The sequence below is a fragment of the Ruditapes philippinarum genome, unplaced genomic scaffold (assembly GCF_026571515.1).
Source record: "Ruditapes philippinarum isolate M1 unplaced genomic scaffold, ASM2657151v2 ctg3042_1_1_1_1, whole genome shotgun sequence".
NCBI classification, from domain to species: domain Eukaryota; kingdom Metazoa; phylum Mollusca; class Bivalvia; order Venerida; family Veneridae; genus Ruditapes; species Ruditapes philippinarum.
The window spans coordinates 57,452-81,751 of NW_026862144.1; the positions used below are offsets into that span (position 1 = coordinate 57,452).

General features: G+C 35.2%; 1 protein-coding gene across 1 annotated transcript; it reads right to left on the minus strand.

The window, feature by feature from the left end:
- Positions 1-24,294, minus strand: LOC132718097 (elongator complex protein 5-like). The gene is made up of 8 exons (XM_060701726.1): positions 24,143-24,294; positions 19,948-20,008; positions 12,628-12,708; positions 6,260-6,480; positions 5,591-5,769; positions 3,588-3,683; positions 1,349-1,449; positions 1-211 (listed from the first exon to the last, which is right to left on the minus strand). Exons 1-8 carry the CDS (start codon positions 24,195-24,197, stop codon positions 109-111), a joined length of 897 nt encoding a protein of 298 aa, XP_060557709.1. The 5' UTR covers positions 24,198-24,294; the 3' UTR covers positions 1-108.
- Between the last annotated feature and the right edge of the window lie 6 nt (positions 24,295-24,300).

Here is a 24,300-nt window from a genome sequence, read left to right on the forward strand (position 1 = left end):
TTTTATTTATTTACTGGACATAAACCAATGGCATGGTGACACCCAAAAGTTTCAAATGTTCTTGCCATATTTAGAATAAATCGACCTTGTGTCTGCATGGACACACTGTCAAATGTCAAGGTCATCATCTGGATCTTCTTCATCAAAATCATCAGCATCATCAGGCTGATAAAATATTTTGCCCTCTCCAAAATTTGTAAAGTTGTCTTCCCTGCAAAAAAAACATATCAATTAGAGGCTCATTAAAGTAACATTATTCTCAATTTCCAACCAAATATAGTTAAATAAAATAATCAATTGCATCACAATAAAAAAGGATTTAAAGAGTTGTCTTCCCTTTAAAATATGGATAATATGTTCACTGTAATTGATTAATAGAGTTGTCTTCTCTTTAAAATATGGAATACATGTTTAATGTAATTGATTAACACAGTTGCCGTCTCTTTGAAATATGAATTACATGTAGATACAGTTGTCCTCTTTTTAAAATATTGACTGAATGTATAATGTAATTGAATTATAGAGTTGTCTTCTCTTTGAATAAGTATTACAAGTATAATGTTATTGAATAATAGTTGTCTGCTCTTTAGAAAATGAATGACATATACAATAAAATTGATTAATAGAGTTGTCTTCTTTTTTAAATATGAAATTACTTGTACATTGAAATTGACTACATGTACATTGAAATTAATTAATGGAGTTGTATGAATTACAATAGTACATTGTAACTGATCTGTTGATGTTCTGTAAAATATAAATGAATGGACACTTAATGACAATCAGTCTGTGCAAGTTTGGTTGAAATAATTGAGCCGCGTCACGACACAACCAACATAATGGGTTTGCGACCAGCATGGATCCAGACCAGCCTGCGCATCAGCGCAGTCTGATCAGGATCCATGCTGTTAGCTATAAGTTTCTTTACTTGTTATAGGGTCTGTAAGCGAACAGCATGGATCCTGATCAGACTGCGCGGATGCGCAGGCTGGTCTGGATCCATGCTGGTCGCAAACCCACTATGTTGGTTTTGTCATGACGCGGCTCAATTATTTCAACCAAACTTGCACAGAGTGATTGTCATTAAGTGTCCATTAATTTATATTTTATTCAAATGTTGAGCTATGTAGTGCGAGTTGTGCATGAAAGTCCAAGTCATTCTACCCATTCACACTCACTTATCCTAGAATCAACAATTTCTATTGGACAATTTGGTTAATTAAAATAATCTAGGAGGATTTTTGTATGAAAGGCTCAGCCATCTTGTACATTGATCTATCTGTGAGCCACAGTTTTCAAGTGGAGAACTTGGTTTATTGACAGTCTCCATGGAAACAAAATGTTGTACCTGTTAGCATCATATGTGTACGGTAACTTGACTTGACTTCTAGCCTCCTTTTCTTTATCTGTCAAGGTCAGATTGAAGGTCAAATTGGCAGTAGGGTCACTCTATAAAATACATTTTTTATGGTACATTCATCATAAATATATTTGAATAATGAAGTTCCAAGTAAGGTAATAAATTAATCAATACAAATCTTTGCAGAGACAGTCTGCAAACAAATAATAATTAACTTTTAATTCAGAAAAATTGTTCATTCATTGATGAAAAATTGAAAATACTTCTCAAAAGAAAAAAAGAATATGTTATTTGATATTGTAAACAATAAATAGCAATTTCTTTCAAAGGGAGGAGTTAAACCCCCTTGAAACATAGAATGAACAATTTTGTGAAATACACAGATGTTGGAAGAAGAATAATTTTGTAAAATAAATAAGGAATTCAAAAGAATGAATAATTATGTTATATAGAGGTAGTCTTTTTGATATGACAGAATGCTTTAAATGGGCTGCGTCACGACAAAACCAACATAGTGCGTTTGCGACCAGAATGGATCCAAACCAGCCTGAGCATCCGCGCAGTCTGATCAGGATCCATGCTGTTCACTATCAGTTTCTCTATTTGTAATAGGGTTGGTAAGGGAACTGCATGGATCCTCATCAGACTGCGCGGATGCGCAGGCTGGTCTGGATCCTTGCTGGTCGCAAACCCATTATGTTGGTTTTGTCATGACGCGGCTCAAATAATAAAGAAAATGTCTCTTGATCACATAAACCACAGCGCAGGAGTGTAATAAAGCCATTTAATAACAAGAACTGTTGGAAGACAGTAACACTCGACTATTCGAAAAAGTTGTCACAAGGGTGTTTCACTGAGTATAATAATGCTTACCTATATGAATACATAAAATTGTCTGGAAAGGTATAAAGGCTTGTTATTAAGATGTTTTATCGAGTAAATCACTGCTTTATTATTATGAATGCATAAAATTGTCCCAAAAACGGCACAAACCCTTCAGTAGTTATGGTGATTATACCCAGTTTACAAGCAAAACCTTTACCAAGAATTTCTAAGCTGAAAAAGGGGCATAATTATGAAAAAAAAAAATCAAAGGTCATGGGACTTGTGCCAATCATGTAAAATAATCACAGAGAACAAGCGTGCGAAGTTTCAATCCATTCCCTTCATGAGTTATGGAGATACCAGCTTACACGCAAAAACTTAACCAAGGATTTCTAACTCGAAAAAGGGGCATTTTTATGCAAAAAGGCAAATCAGAGTTATGGGACTTGTGCCAATCATGTAAGATAATCACAGAGAACAAGTGTGTGAAGTTTCAATCCATTCCCTTCAGTAGTTATGGAGATACCAGCTTACATGCAAAAACTTACCCAAGAATTTTAAAGTCCATAAAGGGGCATAATTATGCAAAAAAGCAAATCAGAGTAATGGGACGTGTGCCAATCATGTTAGATAATCACAGAGAACAAGTGTATGAAGTTTCAATCCATTCCCTTCAGTAGTTATGGAGATACCAGCGTACATGCAAAAACTTAACCGCAGGGAAGCCAACAAATGGGTGACTGCATTAGCTCTATTATTCTGCGAATAGTCGAGCTAAATACTATATCACACTACTGTAATAACACTTTGATGTGACGTCATTTGGGTTATATACATAGCGTAAAAGCGCGCTAATGATAGTGTTACATTAAAAGCGTGCGCATCAATGAATAATGATTCTTTTTAACAGTTTACCGTTCTTATATCAGATGTTCGATAAATAGAATATTAAATTTGTGTAGATTCAATATTAAATTTATTAAACTTGTTGAATAAAACAATATTATGCTCGCTAGAGGTCGGGTAAAATGATTTTTTTCAACCGTTCAATATTAAACCTACACTCATTCAATATGCTCTATGTAAATTACACATTGATACTAAGATACTATTTCAAACCCTAGGTCAAAACACAATAAACAACGGATATTTCCATAGCAAATAAAATGTGCCGCGTCACGACAAAACCAACACCAGCATGGATCCAGACCAGCTTGAGCATCCGCGCAGTCTGATCATGATCCATGCTGTTCGCTGTCAGTTTCTCCTTTTGTTATAGAGTTGATAAGCGAACAGCATGGATCCTGATCAGACTGCGCAGATGCGCAGGCTGGTCTGGATCCATGCCAGTCGCAAACCCATTACATTGGTTTTGTCGTGACGTAGCTCAAATTAAACATACCTGTTTAGTTTCCATAGCAACAGTAGATGTATCAACATTTTTCACTTCTGTGACATCCTGAATACAATACTGCTCATCCAGGTTAAAGTGCTCATCCTGAAACATGCCAAATTGTAAATATTAGAGATAATACAAAAAACTTTAACCAAAATTTTTAAGTTAAAAAGGGGCATAATTCTGTAAATATTGTAGACAGAGTTATCCAACTTGTCAATCTGATGTACATTGTTATTATAAACAAGAGCTGTCGGTAGGACAGCAACGCTCGACTATTCTTAGTGCTTGATAGTAAAAAAAATGCTTGATAGAGTTACCTCCTCCTGTTTACAGGTTGGGGTCATGATGGTGAACAAGTGTGCAAAGTTTCAAAGCCATATGTCAATGGACTTTGAAAATATTTGAACTATTACAAAAACTTTAACGTAAATTCTAAGTCGAAAAAGGGGCATAATTCTGTCAAAATGCTTGATAGAGTTACCTCCTCCTGTTTCCAGGTTGGGGTCATGATGGTGAACAAGTGTGTAAAGTCTCAAAGCCATATGTCAATGGACTTTGAAAATATTTGAACTATTACAAAAACTTTAACGTAAATTCTAAGTCGAAAAAGGGGCATAATTCTGTCAAAATGCTTGATAGAGTTACCTCCTCCTGTTTACAGGTTGGGGTCATGATGGTGAACAAGTGTGCAAAGTTTCAAAGCCATATGTCAATGGACTTTGAAAATATTTGAACTATTACAAAAACTTTAACGTAAATTCTAAGTCGAAAAAGGGGCATAATTCTGTCAGAATGCTTGATAGAGTTACCTCCTCCTGTTTCCAGGTTGGGGTCATGATGGTGAACAAGTGTGTAAAGTTTCAAAGCCATATGTCAATGGACTTTGAAAATATTTGAACTATTACAAAAACTTTAACGTAAATTCTAAGTCGAAAAAGGGGCATAATTCTGTCAAAATGCTTAAAAGAGTTACCTCCTCCTGTTTACAGGTTGGGGTCATGATGGTGAACAGGTGTGCAAAGTTTCAAAGCCATATGTCAATGGACTTTGAAAATATTTGAACTATTACAAAAACTTTAACGTAAATTCTAAGTCGAAAAAGGGGCATAATTCTGTCAAAATGCTTGATAGAGTTACCTCCTCCTGTCTACAGGTTGGGGTCATGATGGTGAACAAGTGTGCAAAGTTTCAAAGCCATATGTCAATGGACTTTGAAAATATTTGAACTATTACAAAAACTTTAACGTAAATTCTAAGTCGAAAAAGGGGCATAATTCTGTCAAAATGCTTGATAGAGTTACCTCCTCCTGTCTACAGGTTGGGGTCATGATGGTGAACAAGTGTGCAAAGTTTCAAAGCCATATGTCTATGGACTTTGAAAATATTTGAACTATTACAAAAACTTTAACATAAGTGGTTACGCCGACGCCGACGCTCGGGTGACAGCAATAGCTCTACTTATTCTTATCGAATAGTCGAGCTAATAAGTATTGTAAGTTTCAATTGAAAATCTCAAGCAATAAGTGAGATATTTGACTTAAAACTTTAACCAACGTTGACACAGACGTGGACGCCAATGCAACTGCAATAGCTCTCCATATTCTTCAAATAGTCAAGCTAAAAATGTAAAAAATTGCTGATTCGCAAGGAACAACAACATTTTGGGATGAAATGGACAAATAACAATTCAAATACAAAATATAATTCAATTAAAATAAGGTTACTTTTTTTTGGGATCAAGATCAACATTTGGAACAACTGTAAAATGCCCATGTTTAGTAATGTAACAATTAATATATTCTAAAATTTCCTAAATAGGCTATTTGAAGTCCAGCTTTATCAAGAACATATTGAATATTTCATCTTTGAAGGTCAACAATAGAGAGTTTTTGATTTTTTAATTTTCACCCTGATCCTTAAATCTTAGCAAACAAGGGACCTGGTGTAGTATTAAATACATTGACTAACCTTTACAAACAATATGTTATTATTTACTCAATACTTACAATTCTAATAACTTTCCCTGATAGTCTTTTATGCAGTGTATTACAGGCCACATGAAAATGACCTAGTTTTGGTGGTGTGACCTTGACAATGGTGGTTGCTAAGTGATTTAATAAAACTATGCTATGGTCGTCATGGAGATCTCTATGTAGTAAACAGACAACTTGTTCTACTTCAGCTTCTGAAAATATAGATAAAACAATCTGTGTAAGAAATTGCAAAGTTTTACATTGGTTTCTCAAAAATATGAAATAAACACTACACAGAATTTTTTCGATTACTTTAATCACCTAATATTATATGAAAAACACGATAAAGAATTGTAAAACAAGTTGTAAATTTTTTTCATACTCAAGATTAAAATATTAATTTCCACCTTAATACTGATATCACAGATGGAAACTCATTCAAGACATTTTAAATATAGCAATTTTATAACAACTTTTTCTTTTTTCACCGATGCCATGTAATTTGAGCCGTGTCACGACATCACCAACATAGTGCTGTTCGCTATTAGTTTCTCCTCTTGTAATAGACTTGGTAAGCAAACAGCATGGATCCTGATCAGACTGCGCGGATGCGCAGGCTGGTCTGGATCCATGCTGGTCACAAACGCCATATGTTGGTTTTGTCGTGACGCGGCTCATTTATATCACCAAGATGCTCATTACCCTGTATTTTAGCAGACGTCAATCTGGACAGAGTCTGACATGTGTAAGGTGCTTGACGATGTAACATCATTGGACTGAGACTGTCAATCACTATAGCAACATTATTATTGGCATGGTGACCAGATCTGTTGCTAAGATACTTCACAAGGTCAGTATCTACAGAGAGATTTTCAGCACTCTCCCATCCGAGAACATCTGTTGACCCATCGTGAAATACAAGTCTGAAGAAAAATATCCATGACAAAATAACACAAGATAAAATGGAACAATGACTACTTTTCCTCTTCACTACCCCCTACCCTCTCCAGGAAAAGCAGCCAAGTTCTTCAGTTGATTAAAGCATTGAAGACATACTAACACAATTTACAAAGTTTACTATAGTTTATATTTTTTAATCATTAAAACCTTCAAAACCAATCTTGCTCACAGCGTTTCTCTTCCTGTTTTTTTTTTTTTTGGGGGGGGGGGGGGTGGGGGGGGTTAATAGAAAAATATAAAAAAGAGGGCCATCATGGCCCTTAAGTTGCTCACCTGTATATAGGCCAACAGAGCGGGGCCAGTTTAAACCCCAGGGCTTTTATCTGAACAAACTTGGTACACACCCATTATAAGATGTTTCATGCTAAACATCTAAGGTCTAGCTGGTTGGTTTTTTTTAAGTAGATTTTTTAAGTTTTTTCTTTACACATATAGTTAAAAACAATGAATTTTGACCCCAGGGCTTTTATTTGGACAAACTTTGTAGACACTCACTAGAAGATGTTTCATGCTTAATATCTAAACTCTAGCTATTTCGTTTTTTTCAAAGAAGTTTTTTAAGTTTTTGCTATACACATATAAGGAAAATCAATGACCCCCGGGGCGGGGCGAATTTTGACCCCAGGGCTCATATTTGAACAAACTTGGTAAACATCCATTAGAAGATGTTTCATGCTAAATATCATAGCTCTAGCTCTTAAGGTTCTTTAAAAGAAGTTTTTTAAGTTTTTACTACATGCATATAGGGAAAATCAATGACCCCCTGGGGCAGGGCCAATTTTGACCCCAGGGCTTTTATTTGAACAAACTTGGTAGACATTCACTAGAAGATGTTTCATGCCAAATATCTAAGCTCTAGCTCTTTGGGTTTTTTAGAAGAAGATATTTAAAGTTTTTTCTTTTGGTTGCCATGGCAACCAGAGTTCTGCATGGAATTAAACTCTTTGAACATTTTCAAAGGTGACCACCAAAATAACATTCCTGTGAAGTTTGGATGAAATTGGCTTAGTGGTTTATGAGGAGATGTCATTTAAAGTAAAAGTTTACGGGCGCCGGCCGAAAAGCGATCACGAAAGCTCACCCTGTCACATTGTGACAGGTGAGCTAAAAATGGCTAACAATGAACAAGACCTGTCATAGGACAATGTGCTCGATTATTAATACCATGAGCCTGCTAAATGTAAAATTTTCCCGAGTACAAAAGTTTAGGTACAAAAGGGCCATAACTCTGTCAAAATCTATGTCCAAATTATGGGCCTTAAGTACAAAAGTTTAGGTACAAAAGGGCCATAACTCTGTCAAAATCTATGTCCAAATTATGGGCCTTTAATAGTGAACTCCTATTATGCTCTCAAATAAATGTGTGAAGTTTTGATCCATGCTTCAGTAGGTTTAGAAATGCCAACTTACAAGCAAAAACTTTACCACAATGTGACGCCGACACTGACGCCTTGAGTGAGTACAATACATATAGCTCACCAAACTATATGATTATAGTGTAGTAAAGTCATAAAGGAATGTAACACCTTAGCCTGGTTATTAAACGGCACATTTCTCCTTGGAAACAAGATCTTAATTACTTCTTTAGAATCCTTTGATATTGTCGAATGAAAGGTTTTAGAACATGCTAAATGAAGAAAGTGGCGCCAAAATTATTTTAAATTAAATAAGAAAAATGTAAACAAAGAAGTATTTTGACCTCCATACAAAATACTAAATAAGTATAACTGTAATTGTTATATAATAATGCATTTCTGTGGTATAATGGGCCTAGTCATAAAACACTCCATGACAAGGAACAAGTATTATTGTAATCTTTAAACAAGAGCAGTCCGTAAGACAGCGCGCTCGACTTTTTTATTGCTTGCCAATAAAAAAAGTTTTTGCAGTAAAAGGCAATACAAGAATCTCTGTATTTTTAAAGTGAACTAGTTGTTTGATACCCTTGAATATTACAGCAATGTTTATATGACATAATTTATGGTAAAGTGAACAAGTGGATAGGAATGAATTTTTTTAGATTTTTTAAGTTTTTTAGTGCTTGCCTATAATACAAAACATTGACAGTTAAGGGCCATAATTCAAATAAAATCTTTGACAGAATTACCTTCTCCTGGACATGTTTGGGAATCATGATTGTAAACAAGTATTCCAACTTTCAAATTAATATCTCAAACAGTTCAGTCAAAAAGTGGACTGGTACTAAAAACTTAACCAAGATTCTAAGTCGATAAAAGGCCTTAATTTTTAAAACAAATCCTTGACAGAGTTACCTTCTCTTGCGTACAGATGGGGGTAATGATGTGAAATAGCATTAAAAGTTTCAAAGCAATATCTCAAAGGGTTAAGGCAATAAGTGGATTTTACCCATATTCAATGTATTTTCTAAGTCAAAAAGGGGCATAATTCTGTCAAAAACCTTGACAGAGTTATGTCCTCTTGTCTGTTGATGAAAGTCGTGATGGTAAACAAGTATGGTCAGTTTCAAAGCAATACCTCCAATGGTTTTGAAATAAAGTGAGGTGGTACAAAAAACTTAACCAAGCTCAATACACTTTCTAAGTCAAAAAAGGGCCATAATTCTGTCAAAAACCTTGACAGAGTTATGTACTCTTGTCTGTAGATGGAGGTTATGATGGTGAACAAGTATGGTAAGTTTCAAAGCCATACTTGTAATACTTCTGAAATAAAGTGGGGTGGTACGAAAAACTTAACCAAGGTGTGACGCCAACGCCGACGCCGACGCCGGGGCGAGTAGGATAGCTCCCCTTTTCATAGAAAAGTCGAGCTAACAAAAGCAGTCTGATATATCAAAGTTCATATTTGCATCTGAAATAGTGCATGTGTAAAAACATTACTGGTTGCTATTGCTAAGGGTAAACAACAGTTCCAAAAGATGTGAACATATAAGAGAAATCAATGCCCCCTAGGGTGGGGCCAATTTTTACCCCAGAGATACTATTAAAACAAACTTGGAAGACTGTGACCCATTAGAAGATTTGTTATGCTTAATATCTAACCTCTAGCTCTTTGGGTTTTCTAAAAGAAGATTCTTTGAGTTTTTTACTAAATATGTACATGCAGATATAAGGAAAATCAATTACCTCTCAGGGTGCGGCCAAATTTAACCCCAGGGCTTTAATTAGAACAAACTTGGTAGGCACTCACTAGAAGAAGTTTCATGCTTAATATCTAAGCTCTAGCTCCTTGGGTTTTTTAAAAGAATTTTTTTTTAATTTTTAATGTATACATACATGTATTAAGGAAAATCAATGACCCCCCCCCCCCCCAGGGTTGGGCCAATTTTGACCCCAGGGCTTTTATTTGAAAAAAAACTTGGTAGACACACACTAGAAGATGTTTCATGTTTAATATCTAAGCTCTAGCTCTTTGGGTTTTTTAAAAGAAGTTTTTTTAAAGTTTTTACTATGTACATACATAAAATGGGTCAAAGACAGAAAAGGCCGGGTTGCATATGTATACAAAATATCATGAGGCTGTGATGTTACTTAAATTTTCTACCACTGTCTTGACCATTGATGTTGAAAATTTAACTTAGTTGGTAATGAGCATCAGACCTGAAATGGAATCCCACAATATGGGACCACATGTCAATGCTGTGAACCACATATCAAGAGGCTGTGGTAAGTAGTTGCTGAGAAAACTGTTACGAAAATTTCCTACTATCTATTGATCATTAATTATGTCAAAATTTAACTAAGTCGGCATACAGGAAGTGGATGAGCCACAGACCTGAAATCAAATCCCACGATATGAGACAATGTGTTGATGCTGTATACCAGTATAGGACCATGTGATAATGCTGTATACCAAATATCAAGAGGCTGTGATAATTAGTTGCTGAGAAAACTGTTACAAAAATTTCCTACCATTGACCATTAATGTCCAAAATTTAACTAGGTCAACAAACTGGAAGTAGATTAGCAACAGACCTGAAATCGAATCCCACAGTATGGGACCATGCCTTGATGCTGTATACCAAATATCAAAAGGCTGTGATAAGTAGTTGCTGAGAAAACTGTTACGAAAATTTCTTACTATATATTGACCATTAATGTTGATAATTTAACTAAGTTTGCAAACAGGAAGTGGAGGAGAGACAGATCTGAAATCGAATCCCACGGTATGGGACCATATGTTAATGCTGTGTGCTAAATATGAAGAGGCTGTGATAAGTAGTTGCTGAGAAAACTGTTACGAAAATTTCTTACTATTGACCACTAATGTTGAAAATTTAACTAAGTCGGCAAACAGGAAGTGGATGAGCGACAGACCTGAAATCAAATCCCACGGTATGGGACCATATGTTAATGCTGTATGCCAAATATCAAGAGGCTGTGATAAGTAGTTGCTGAGAAAACTGTTACGAAAATTTCCTACCATTGAGCATTAATGTAGAAAATTTAACTAAGTCGGCAAACAGGAAGTGGATGAGCGACAGACCTGAAATCGAATCCCACAGTATGGGACCATGTGTTGATGCTGTATACCAAATATCAAGAGGCTGTGATAAGTAGTTGCTGAGAAAACTGTTACGAAAATTTCCTACCATTGACCATTAATGTCCAAACTTTAACTAGGTCCAAAACAGGAAGTAGATTAGCGACAGACCTAAAATCGAATCCCACAGTATGGGACCATGTGTTGATGCTGTATACCAAATATCAAAAGGCTGTGATAAGTAGTTGCTGAGATAACTGTTACGAAAATTTCCTGCTATTGACCATTAATGTTGAAAATTTAACTAGGTCAGCAAACAGGAAGTAGATGAGCGACAGACCTGAAATCGAATCCCACAGTATGGGACCATGTGTTGATGCTGTATACCAAATATTAAAAGGCTGTGATAAGTAGTTGCTGAGAAAACTGTTACGAAAGTTTTTGCCAGTGCAACCCGGCCAACAAGGAAAATCAATAACACCCTGCCAAATTTGACCCAAGGGCTTTTATAAGAACAAACTTAGTAGACACTTACTAGAAGATGTTTCATGCTTAATTTCTGAGCTTTAGCAGTTTTTTATGAGTTCTGCATGGAATTAAATATTTTGGACAATTTTTAAAGGTGACCACCGAAGGATCATTCCTGTGAAGTTTGCATGAAATTGGCTTACCGGGGCCTGAGGAGATGTTGATTAAAGTAAAATTTTACGGATGAATGCTGGACGAAAAGCAATCACAAAAGCTCACCATGTCACTTTGTGATTTTGTGAAAATAGTATTCTTATCATGAGTGATGAAATTTATTTCAGACAAACAAACTTAGACAAAGAAATAAAAATGTGACCTCTAGACTATTTATAAGGTTTTTCTTTGATTTGATTTCAGTTTTGTTATATTTTTCTGGTCCTCCGGGTTAATTGATGCCAGTACTATGGTTGAGAATTGAGTACCGCTCAAGCCCCTGCTAGGAGGCGTGAGTGATGTTGCACTTATTCATTATCTCTCTTGTACAGACTCAGAGTCTGCAATTTACATGTAATTTTGTTGTGATTAATGCTTCCGAGGGATCATTTTGTTACCAGATTTTTTTGACAAGGTGATCTAGTTTATGACTAGTTCAAGTTTGATGAAGATCCAATCACAACTGTGTCCTTTAGAGGGTAGACTGTTGATGGTTGGAGAATGGATGACAGATCAGCTGACCTATGCTAAATGCTCACTTGAGCTTAAACTGAGGTGTCACAAGCAGTTATCTCCCTTTGACAAATGAATGAAAAAGGTCAAAACGGATAATTTGTCCACACATAACTATGAAAAAATGGGTCAAAGACAGATTAGGTCAGGTTGCATTTGTATACCAAATATCATAAAACTGTGATGCTACTGAGAAATTTGTTACGAAAATTATACCATTCACCAATTATGTTGAAATTTTACTAAGTTGATTAACAGGAAGTGGATGAGCAATAGACCTGAAATAAAATCCCACAGTATGGGACCACGTGTTAACGTGTATACCAATTATCAAGAGGCTGTGATAAGTAGTTGCTGAGAAAACTGATACAATAAGTATTTTCCCCACCCGCATTTTATAAACCGGGTTTGCACCTGTGCAACCCGGCCAAAAATCAAATGAAAGTTGATCATACCTTTGGTAAAACTCTGTGTTTATAAAATCTTTAAGGTAGTCTGGAGATTTTTCAAAACATACCACATGGACTTTCTCAACCCTGTAACATTCAAATATACAGAAAAATAAACAACAACAACAAGAAAATCAAGGTCTCATCAAATACATTACTAATGAAGAGAGAAACTGAAATACATTGAGCCGCGTCACGACAAAATCAACATAGTGCGTTTGAGACCAGCATGGATCCAGACCAGCCTGCGCATCCGCGCAGTCTGATCAGGATCCATGCTGTTCGCTATCAGTTTCTCTACTTGTAATAAAGTTGGCAAACGCACTATGTTGGTTTTGTCTTGATGCGGCTAATGTATATTTGAATACTGTATAATAAATCAATTACTGGACATATAAGGCTTGTTTTTGATGATTATGTTACTTAACCTTTTCCCTTATATAAGCGTGTTTCGACGGCTTTTTGCCCCCCCCCCCCTTTTTTGAGGCCTCAAACAGTGAAAAAATGACCTATTTAGGCCCAAAACACTGTTTTTCATTTTGAGAAATGTTGTTAAAGAAAGTGACCACTTTTTCGGCGCTGTCCCCCATCCAAATATTACATCAGGGTGTTGCCAGAAGGGGGATGTGCCCCCTTCTGTTTGGGGGGTTTAAAAGAAGATTTTTTAAGTTTTTACTATATGCATATAGGGAAAAATCAATGACCCCCTGGGGCGGGGCCAATTTTGACCCCAGGGCTTTTATTTGAACAAACTTTGTAGACACTCATTAGAAGATGTTTCATGCTTAATATCTAAACTCTAGCTATTTGGGTTTTTTTAAAAAACATTTTTAAGTTTTTGCTATATACATACATTTAAAATCAATGACGCCCGGGGCGAGGCCAATTTTGACCCCAGGGCTTTTATTTGAACAAACTTGGTAGACACCAATTAGAACATGTTTCATGTTAAATATCTTAGATCTAGCTCTTTGAGTTCTTTAAAAGAAGATTTTTTTAAGTTTTTACTATATGCATATAGGGAAAAATCAATGACCCCCTGGGGCGGGGCCAATTTTGACCCCAGGGCTTTTATTTGAACAAACTTTGTAGACACTCATTAGAAGATGTTTCATGCTTAATATCTAAACTCTAGCTATTTGTGTTTTTTCAAAGAAGATTTTTAAGTTTTTACTATATGCATATAGGGAAAATCAATGACCCCCTGGGGTGGGGCCAATTTTGACCCCAGGGCTTTTATTTGAACAAACTTGGTAGACACTCATTAGAAGATGTTTCATGCTAAATATCTTAGCTCTAGCTCTTTTGGTTCTTTAAAAGAAGATTTTTTAAGTTTTTACTATATGCATATAGGGAAAATCAAAGACCCCCTGGGGCGAGGCCAATTTTGACCCCAGGGCTTTTATTTGAACAAACTTGGTAGACACTCACTAGAAGATGTTTCATGCTTAATATCTAAACTCTAGCTATTTGGTTTTTTTCAAAGAAGATTTTTTAAGTTTTTACTTATAATATGCATATAGGGAAAATCAATGACCCCCTGGGGCGGGGCCAATTTTGACCCCAGGGCTTTTATTTGAACAAACTTTGTAGACACCAATTAGAACATGTTTCATGCTAAATATCTTAGCTCTAGCTTTTTGAGTTCTTTAAAAGAAGATTTTTTAAGTTTTTACTATATGCATATAGGGAAAATCAATGACCCCCTGGGGCGGGGCCAATTTTGACCCCAGGGCTTTTATTTGAACAAACTTGGTAGACACTCATTAGAAAATATTTCATGCTAAATATCTTAGCTCTAGCTCTTTGGGTTCTTTAAAAGAAGATTTTTTAAGTTTTTACTATATGCATATAGGGAAAATCAAAGACCTCCTGGGGCGGGGCCAATTTTGACCCCAGGGCTTTTATTTGAACAAACTTGGTAGACACTCATTAGAAGATGTTTCATGCCAAATATCTAAGCTCTAGCTCTTGGGTTTTTTTAAGAGAAGATATTTAAAGTTTTTTCTTTCGGTTGCCATGGCAACCAGAGTTCTGCATGGAATTAAATTCTTTGAACAATTTTTAAAGGTGACCACCAAAGGAACATTCCTGTGAAGTTTGGATGAAATTGGCTTAGTGGTTTATGAGGAGATGTCATTTAAAGTAAAAGTTTACGGACGGACGGACGGACGCCGGACGAAAAGCGATCACAAAAGCTCACCCTGTCACTTTGTGACAGGTGAGCTAAACAAGAGCTGTCGGTAGGACAGCAATGCTCGACTATTCTTAGTGCTTGATATAAAAAAAAATGCTTGATATAGTTACCTCCTCCTGTTTACAGGTTGGGGTCATGATGGTGAACAAGTGTGCAAAGTTTCAAAGCCATATGTCAATGGACTTTGAAAATATTTGAACTATTACAAAAACTTTAACGTAAATTCTAAGTCCAAAAAGGGGCATAATTCTGTCAAAATGCTTGATAGAGTTACCTCCTCTTGTCTACAGGTTGGGGTCATGATGGTGAACAAGTGTGCAAAGTTTCAAAGCCATATGTCAATGGAGTTTGAAAATATTTGAACTATTACAAAAACTTTAACGTAAATTCTAAGTCCAAAAAGGGGCATAATTCTGTCAAAATGCTTGATAGAGTTACCGACTCCTGTCTACAGGTTGGGGTCATGATGGTGAACAAGTGTGCAAAGTTTCAAAGCCATATGTCAATGGACTTTGAAAATATTTGAACTATTACAAAAACTTTAACGTAAATTCTAAGTCCAACAAGAGCTGTCGGTAGGACAGCATGCTCGACTATTCTTAGTGCTTGATAGTAAAAAAAATGCCTGATACAGTTACCTCCTCCTGTTTACAGGTTGGGGTTATGATGGTGAACAAGTGTGCAAAGTTTCAAAGCCATATGTCAATGGACTTTGAAAATATTTGAACTATTACAAAAACTTTAACGTAAATTCTAAGTCGAAAAAGGGGCATAATTCTGTCAAAATGCTTGATAGAGTTACCTCCTCCTGTTTACAGGTTGGGGTCATGATGTTGAACAAGCGTGCAAAGTTTCAAAGCCATATGTCAATGGACTTTGAAAATATTTGAACTATTACAAAAACTTTAACGTAAATTCTAAGTCGAAAAAGGGGCATAATTCTGTCAAAATGCTTAATAGAGTTACCTCCTGCTGTCTACAGGTTGGGGTCATGATGTTGAACAAGTGTGCAAAGTTTCAAAGCCATATGTCAATGGACTTTGAAAATATTTGAACTATTACAAAAACTTTAACGTAAATTCTAAGTCGAAAAAGGGGCATAATTCTGTCAAAATGCTTGATAGAGTTACCTCCTCCTGTCTACAGGTTGGGGTCATGATGGTGAACAAGTGTGCAAAGTTTCAAAGCCATATGTCAATGGACTTTGAAAATATTTGAACTATTACAAAAACTTTAACATAAGTGGTTACGCCGACGCCGACGCCGACGCTCGGGTGACTGCAATAGCTCTACTTATTCTTATCGAATAGTCGAGCTAAAAAGGGGCATAATTCTGTCAAAATGCTTGATAGAGTTACCTCCTCCTGTCTACAGGTTGGGGTCATGATGGTGAACAAGTGTGCAAAGTTTCAAAGCCATATGTCAATGGACTTTGAAAATATTTGAACTATTACAAAAACTTTAACATAAGTGGTTACGCCGACGCGGACGCCGACGCTCGGGGTACTACAATAGCTCTACTTATTCTTATCGAATAGTCGAGCTAAAAAGCAAGCAAAAAACGGTCATTTAACATTTTGGCATATCTAAGTGATTACACATGCCCCGGCTGATTACTAATTAATGTTGCGCATATACATGCCAGATATAATGTCAACTTAGTAAGCAAAAATAACTTTTTATATACTAAATATCACTTAATCCCTTGTTAAGAAATACATGCAGATCACGTCAAAGATCTGCTATTAAAAATGTATTTAAGCTATGTATTTATGCTAAGACGCAACTATTTTGCAACATGACTCATTGATTTTGTAACGGGACTCATTGTTTTCAAACATGTGCATCGTCAAACCCATTGTAAGGAATTTCTAGATTGATCAGTGACAAAGTTATAGCCAAAAATAGCAAGAAACAAGCAAAATTTAGACATTTGGTCATTTATGAATGAAATTTAAGGTCTGTCAGTTTAACTTGAAGGTCTATCCTATAAGATTATTATCCTCAAGACAATCCATTCAAAAATAACAAAGGTATAGACACTAAAAGCAAACAAGAGGGCCATGATGGCCCTGAGGTCGCTCACCCGTATATAGCCCCCCCCCCCCCCCTAACGTTGCAGGGCCAATTTTCACCCAAGGGCTTTTATTTGCACAAACTTGGTAGACACCCATAAGAAGATGTTTCATGCTAAACATCTAAGCTCTAGCTCATTGGGCTTTTTAAAAGAAGATTTTTTTTAAAGTTTTTACTATACACATATAGTTAAAAACAATGACACCCCTGGGGCCGGTTTTGACCCCAGGGCTTTTATTTGAACAATCTTTGTAGACACTCACTAAAAGATGTTTCATGCTTAATATCTTAACTCTAGCTATTTGGGTTTTTTTCAAAGAAGATTTTTTAAGTTTTTGCTTTACACATATAAGCAAAAAAATCAATGACCCCCGGGGTGGTGCCAATTTTGACCCCAGGGCTTTTATTTGAACAAACTTGGTAGACACCTATTAGAACAATTTTGATGCTAAATATCTTAGCCATAGCTATTTGAGTTCTTTAAAAGAAGATTTTTTAAGTTTTTACTATATGCATATAGGGAAAATCAATGACCCCAGGGGCAGGGCCAATTTTGACCCCAGGGCTTTTATTTGAACAAACTTGGTAGACACTTATTAGAACATGTTTCATGCTAAATATCTTAGCTCTAACTCTTTGGGTTCTTTAAAAGAAGATTTTTTAAGTTTTTACTATATGCATATAGGGAAAATCAATGACCCCCTGGGGCGGGGCCAATTTTGACCAAAGGGCTTTTATTTGAACAAACTTGGTAGACACCTATTAGAACATGTTTGATGCTCAATATCTTAGCCATAGCTCTTTGAGTTCTTTAAAAGAAGATTTTTTAAGTTTTTACTATATGCATATAGGGAAAATCAATGACCCCCGGAGCGGGGCCAATTTTGACCCCAGGGCTTTTATTTGAACAAACTTGGTAGACACCCATTAGAATATGTTTCATGCTAAATATCTTAGCTCTAGCTCTTTGGGTTCTTTAAAAGAAGATTTTTTTAAGTTTTTACTATATGCATATAGGGAAAATCAATGACCCCCTGGGGCGGGGCCAATTTTGACCCCAGGGCTTTTATTTGAACAAACTTGGTAGACACCAATTAGAACATGTTTCATGCCAAATATCTAAGCTCTAGCTCTTATGGTTTTTTAAAAGAAAATATTTAAAGTTTTTTCTTTCGGTTGCCATGGCAACCAGAGTTCTGCATGGAATTAAATTCTTTGAACAATTTTTAAAGGTGACCACCAAAGGAACATTCCTGTGAAGTTTGGATGAAATTGGCTTAGTGGTTTATGAGGAGATGTCATTTAAAGTAAAAGTTTAAGGACGCCGTACAAACGGACGGATGCCGGACGAAAAGCGATCACAAAAGCTCACCCTGTCACTTTGTGACAGGTGAGCTAAAAAAACCAAAAAACAAGCAAAATTTAGACATTTGAATCTTGAATGTCATTAATGAGTCTAAGTTAGTCTGGTGTAATAAAAGATCTTGTGGCCAAGTATGAAGATAGTACACCTGGAACTTAAAAATTTATGATTAAGGTCTAAGTTAACAGACAGCAATGGCATAGGCAACGTCTAAATGACTGTAACAATACCTCAAAACAAGAGGGCCATCATGGCCCTGAAGTCGCTCACCTGTATATAGGCCCACGTAGCGGGGCCAGTTAAAACCCCAGGGCTTTTATTTGAACAAACTTGGTAGACACCCATTAGAAGATGTTTCATGCTAAACATCTAAGGTCTAGCTGGTCAAGTTTTTTCTTTACACATATAGTTAAAAACAATGACACACCTGGGGCAGGGCCAGTTTGGACCCAAGGGCTTTTATTTGAACAATCTTTGTAGACACTTACCAGAAAATGTGTCATGCTTAATATCTGAACTCTAGTTATTCGGATTTTTCGAAGAAAATTTTTAAGTTTTTGCTATACACATATAAGGAAAATCAATGACCCCCGGAATGGGACCAATTTTGACCCCAGGGCTTTTATTTGAACAAACTTTGTAGACACTCACTAGAAGATGCTTCGTGCTTGATATCTAAACTCTAGCTATTTGGTTTTTTTCAAAGAAGATTTTTTAAGGTTTTGTTATACACATTTAAGGAAAATGAATGACCCCCTGGGCGGGGCCAATTTTGACCCCAGGGCTTTTATTTGAACAAACTTGTTAGACACTTACTAGAAGATGTTTCATGCTTAGTATCTAAACTCTAGCTATTTGGTTTTTTTCAAAGAAGATTTTTTAAGTTTTTGCTTTACACATATAAGGAAAATCAATGACCCCCCTGGGCGGGGCCAATTTTGACCCAAGGGCTCTTATTTGAACAAACTTGGTAGACATCCATTAGAACATGTTTCATGCTAAATATCTTAGCTCTAGCTCTTCGGGTTCTTCAAAAGAAGGTTTTTTAAGTTTTTACTATATGCATATAGGGAAAATCAATGACCCCCTGGGGCGGGGCCAATTTTGACCCCAGGGCTTTTATTTGAACAAACTTGGTAGACACCAATTAGAACATGTTTCATGCTAAATTTCTTAGCTCTAGCTCTTTGGGTTCTTTAAAAGAAGAATTTTTAAGTATTTACTATATGCATATAGGGAAAATCAATGACCCCCTGGGGCGGGGCCAATTTTGACCCCAGGGCTTTTATTTGAACAAACTTTGTAGACACTCACTAGAAGATGTTTCATGCCAAATATCTAAGCTCTAGCTCTTTGGGTTTTTTAGAAGAAGATATTTTAAGTTTTTTCTTTTGGTTGCCATGGCAACCAGAGTATTGCATGGAATTAAATTCTTTGAACAATTTTCAAAGGTGACCACCAAAGGAACATTCCTGTGCAGTTTGGATGAAATTTGCTCAGTGGTTTATAAGGAGATGTCATTTAAAGTAAAAGTTTACGGACGACGGACGGACGACGGACGGATGCCAGACAAATAGCGATTACAAAAGCTCACCCTGTCACTTTGTGACAGGTGAGCTAAAAAGTTGAGCTAAAAAAAAAAAATCATAATTGGCAAATGTATATGGCAAATAAAATGAGAAAAGAATACCTTTGGCACAGGTTATTTATAAGGCTTATCAACAGTGGTCTTCCGCTTTGCTTTACAGAATCTAAAAAACAAAAATCACTCTATTAGCACTAGTAGTGTTTATAGCATCACTTATTGTAATTAATGAGTACTAGATTGATAATTGCATCACTAGCAACCCCAGCTAAAATTTCAACTTTTTTACAATGTTTTTTAAAGATCCTGTAACACATTTTTTTCATGGTTTTATTTCATAAAAATGATGCTCAAATTAACATTTGACAATCTTGTAAGTTCCAATAAGCATTATTTATAAAGATATTACCGAATTTAACATATCATGTAAATAAAGGGAGGTAATTAGAAATTTATTTTCTATAAATTGCAAGTCAAATTTTCCAATAAGAAATGAATGCATATAATTTATTGACTAAATATAATATGCACAAATATTTGCAATACACATTTTACATATTCTTCGATGTTTGAAAATTGTTTTATTTGCATAATTATATATACATATATAATTTTTTGCAAGTGTGGTATACACACAGTAACAATATCAATCACAAAACACACAGGATCTTTAAGTGTATTTTAATAATAGTATTAAAGCAGACTAACTTAGAACATTTTAAGTTTTGGAAATATCTTGAAAAATAAAAAAATTATGAAAGTTTGAAGTTTGTGAAATGTCCTGATTTTCTGGAACATTGTACCAATATATTATATAGGGAAATGTCAGTCTGGTCTGAAATGTCAAGTAGACACTGCTTGTGATGTCATCAGTCAACTTGCCTTTCCATACAATGGTCTAAATGCATGGTCCGAAATGTCCAAATATCTGGTCAGAAATATGTCCAAAGTACTAAATTACTAAATTGTTTGGGCAGGAAATACCTAAACAACCCAAATATAGCGATATTCATTTTTGTCTGTATAAAATATAGATTATGATAAGAAAATGAATTTATATTTATGAAAAATATGACTTGGCTGGCTATAACTTTCATTCATTCCGTTGAAATAGGCAGTTGAGATGTTGTAAGAAAATAAACTTGACATTTGCGGATTTAGGTCCATTGAATGAATGTAGATCTTTTTCCAATTTAAGATTAAGGTATGATTAAATCAATTGTCTACATCAAAATTTTAAGGTATAATTTTGTTGAAATTTCATACAAGTGTCCATTGTATTATTTTTTATAAATTTAATAGCTTTAATGGAGTATATCTATATTTGGGTATATTTCCGTTCAAAACACAATGATAGGAAAATGTATATTTGGGTATGCTTGGTTATATTAGTGAAAGAATATATTGTATTTATTATATAAACAGCATTTTTTTTAGTAAAAAATATTTATTTTTAATATATTTGGGCAATATTTGAGTTAATAAAGCCATTTAATAAAAACGATATAACACTAGTGTAAAAACTCTTTGACGTGATGTCATTTGCGCTAAATACTCGTATAAACATAGTGTTAAAGCTCGCTAAACTTAGCATTACACCATATGCGCGTCATTGAAAAAATACTTTTTTTATATTTATATGTGATAAATAGAACATTATATTCATGTAGATTCAATTCTGGATTTATTGAATAAGACAATATTATGCTCACCATGTTAGTAAATATGTTTTAATAAGTCTTTGTTATTGTCGGTAAATACCTTATTAGCTCATGTTTCTTGTAATATGTAAACCGACTTAAAAAAACAGTTTCTTGTATCTTGCCAGAGGCTCGCATAATAGCGAGCTCTTCGAGCTGGCCCAAATTGCCTGCTCACAAAGCAATCTTTACGGTAATGCCAGTACCTGCTAGTTAGTCAGTAAGTGATGGTTTTGAAAACTTTCGTCCGAAGTACCGAATTGACACAATGTCATCGCAACTTTTCGAATTACAAGATAACAGAAAAAGCCGAAGTATTCTGATTGAAAACGGAAGCGTAGACGGGTGTCCTGCTGGCCACCGGGCCAGTGCTAAATTCGATGACAAACTTTATTTATAACCATAACCGACTATAAATAAAGTTTGTCTTACTGTCTTACTGTCTTACTTATATGGGAACCATAATTGGTCACAGTACAGTACCAGATTAAACAGATGCAGTGTATAAAATACCGAAAGACAGTTTTAAAACAGAAAATGTAAAATAAAAATGAACGATTATTTTATACTATTTTCACAGTAAAAGAAAATCGAGCTCCATTTGAGGGGTTTGCCTTTTTCATATTATGATTTTATTTAACTTGTTCAATTATGAATAACTTTAGTATTAAATCTAAACTCTTTGAATATCCTCAATATATTTGGGCTGTATTTGGGTATTTCGTGCTGCCTGTCCCAAAGTCTGGTCCAAAATGTCCTAGTCCAATATATCAGACATTACAGGCTTGTTATAGTTTATGTCGGTCAAGTCTGACGTTGCTTGCCCAGAAGCAAAAATATCTCAAAGCGACATCATATTTATAGGACTAGAAATGTCCATGGTCCGATTCCGAAATGTCCCATTACTGAAACGAATCAGGGTCAGCTAGGCCGTAAAACGTACTCGGCCCCCGAGTCAGCTTGGCCCTATTTAAACTCGGCACGGGTCAACTCGGCCCACTTTTCAATTAATTAATATATTGGTTTGTTTTGTTACTCTTTATTGTTGGAACCACAAAACTAACATTTGAACTTATTCACAAACATGGAAAATATTTTTTTAAATTATTATTACAGCTTTGGTAATGAAAGAGTTTTCAAATTGACAATGATTTGGGTAATAATAATAATTTTTTTTCATCTGATGCTGCATTAAAGTTTTGGATTAGACCCGTTACGAATCCTAACCAGAATAACATAAGTTGATTTAACCTTATTTTTCACTTGCAAATACCCTTGTCCCAATCAATTCTTGTGCATTTTGCAATAAAACAATTATTTTAACATTGTTCTATACCACTTAAAGTATCAAAATATAAATAGCGTCATTAAAATTACCTATTTAAATGTAAAACATCAATTACGCCGACCAAAGTCGGCCATGACATTTAGGAGCTACGCAAAACCTTGTATGACATCATTCGCGGGAAAAAATATAAGTAGAGTCGTGTACTATATTTAGAACATTCTTTGTTGACATGATTTCAATATTTATAATTCAAGATAATGTTTTTATTTATTTTCTTTAATTTTTTAGTACTTACATATGATTATATTGAATTCAAAAGTCAGTAACTCACCCCATTCAATATCTTGAAAAAAGTAATTTATTAAAAAGTTGGAAGCACATGGGCTTGTAATGGTCAATCTCGTAATCACGTGGTCAAACATTTTGGCAATATGGCGGCCAAGTGCTGAATTTTTTATCTGTCGGAAACTATTAGGTAGTTTACATTCGTAATAAGATTTTTATTTGTCCATCCTTGGCTTATAAACAGATTATATATATATAGTTTTATCAAGGTATGCTTCACTTTACTTCATGGCATGTTTGAAGAATGAATACGAGTGTGTCAGTTTCCTGGCATGATTATTAATATTGGTGGACTTTCCCTACAGGTCTGTCTTCAGCGTTCACGTCATGTCAGAGTATATAAAAATGGGTTCGCTGAAGACCTTAAGCTAATAATAATATAGCAGATATTTCTTTTTTCATTTAAAACATGATATCATGCATGTACTCAGATTTATAAGTTAAATAGGGAGCTCGAAGAGCTGGCCCGAAGTGCGTACTTGCACAGCGAGCTTTACGGTAACGCGAGTATCTGCTAGATAGTGATGGTTTTAAAAACTTTTGTCAGAAGTACTGAACTGACACATCGCAACTTTTCGAATTATAAGATAACGATAAAAGCTGAAGAATTCTGATTGAAAACGGATGTGTGGACTGGTGTCATGGGCACTTTCATAGGAACTATAATAGGACAGGGAACCAGAATAAACGGAAGCAGTGTATAAAATACTGAATGACAGTTTTAAAAAGGAAAATGTAAAATAAAAATGGATTATTTTATACTATTTCACGTTAAAAGTAAATCGAGCTCGCTTTGAGGCTTTGCTTTTATCATATTATGTTTTTTTTTAAAGTGGGCCGAGTTGACGTGTGCCGAGTTGACCCGGGCCGAGTTGGTATAGGGCCGAGTTGACTCTTTATCACTAAAACTTGGGAAACTAGATGTGAGCGAAAGGATCAAAATAAAATACTCAAATTACATACATACCCTGTAAAACAACTAATTTCGACTTTTCTTTTCCGCGCACAATGTCTCCAATCATGTTTTAAATACTATTTGAATTTCACAAAATTTTCGCAAAAATTACCAACATGGAGGCTGACATGTTTCTATCTCGCAGAGAAATTTTATTCTAAATTAAAAAC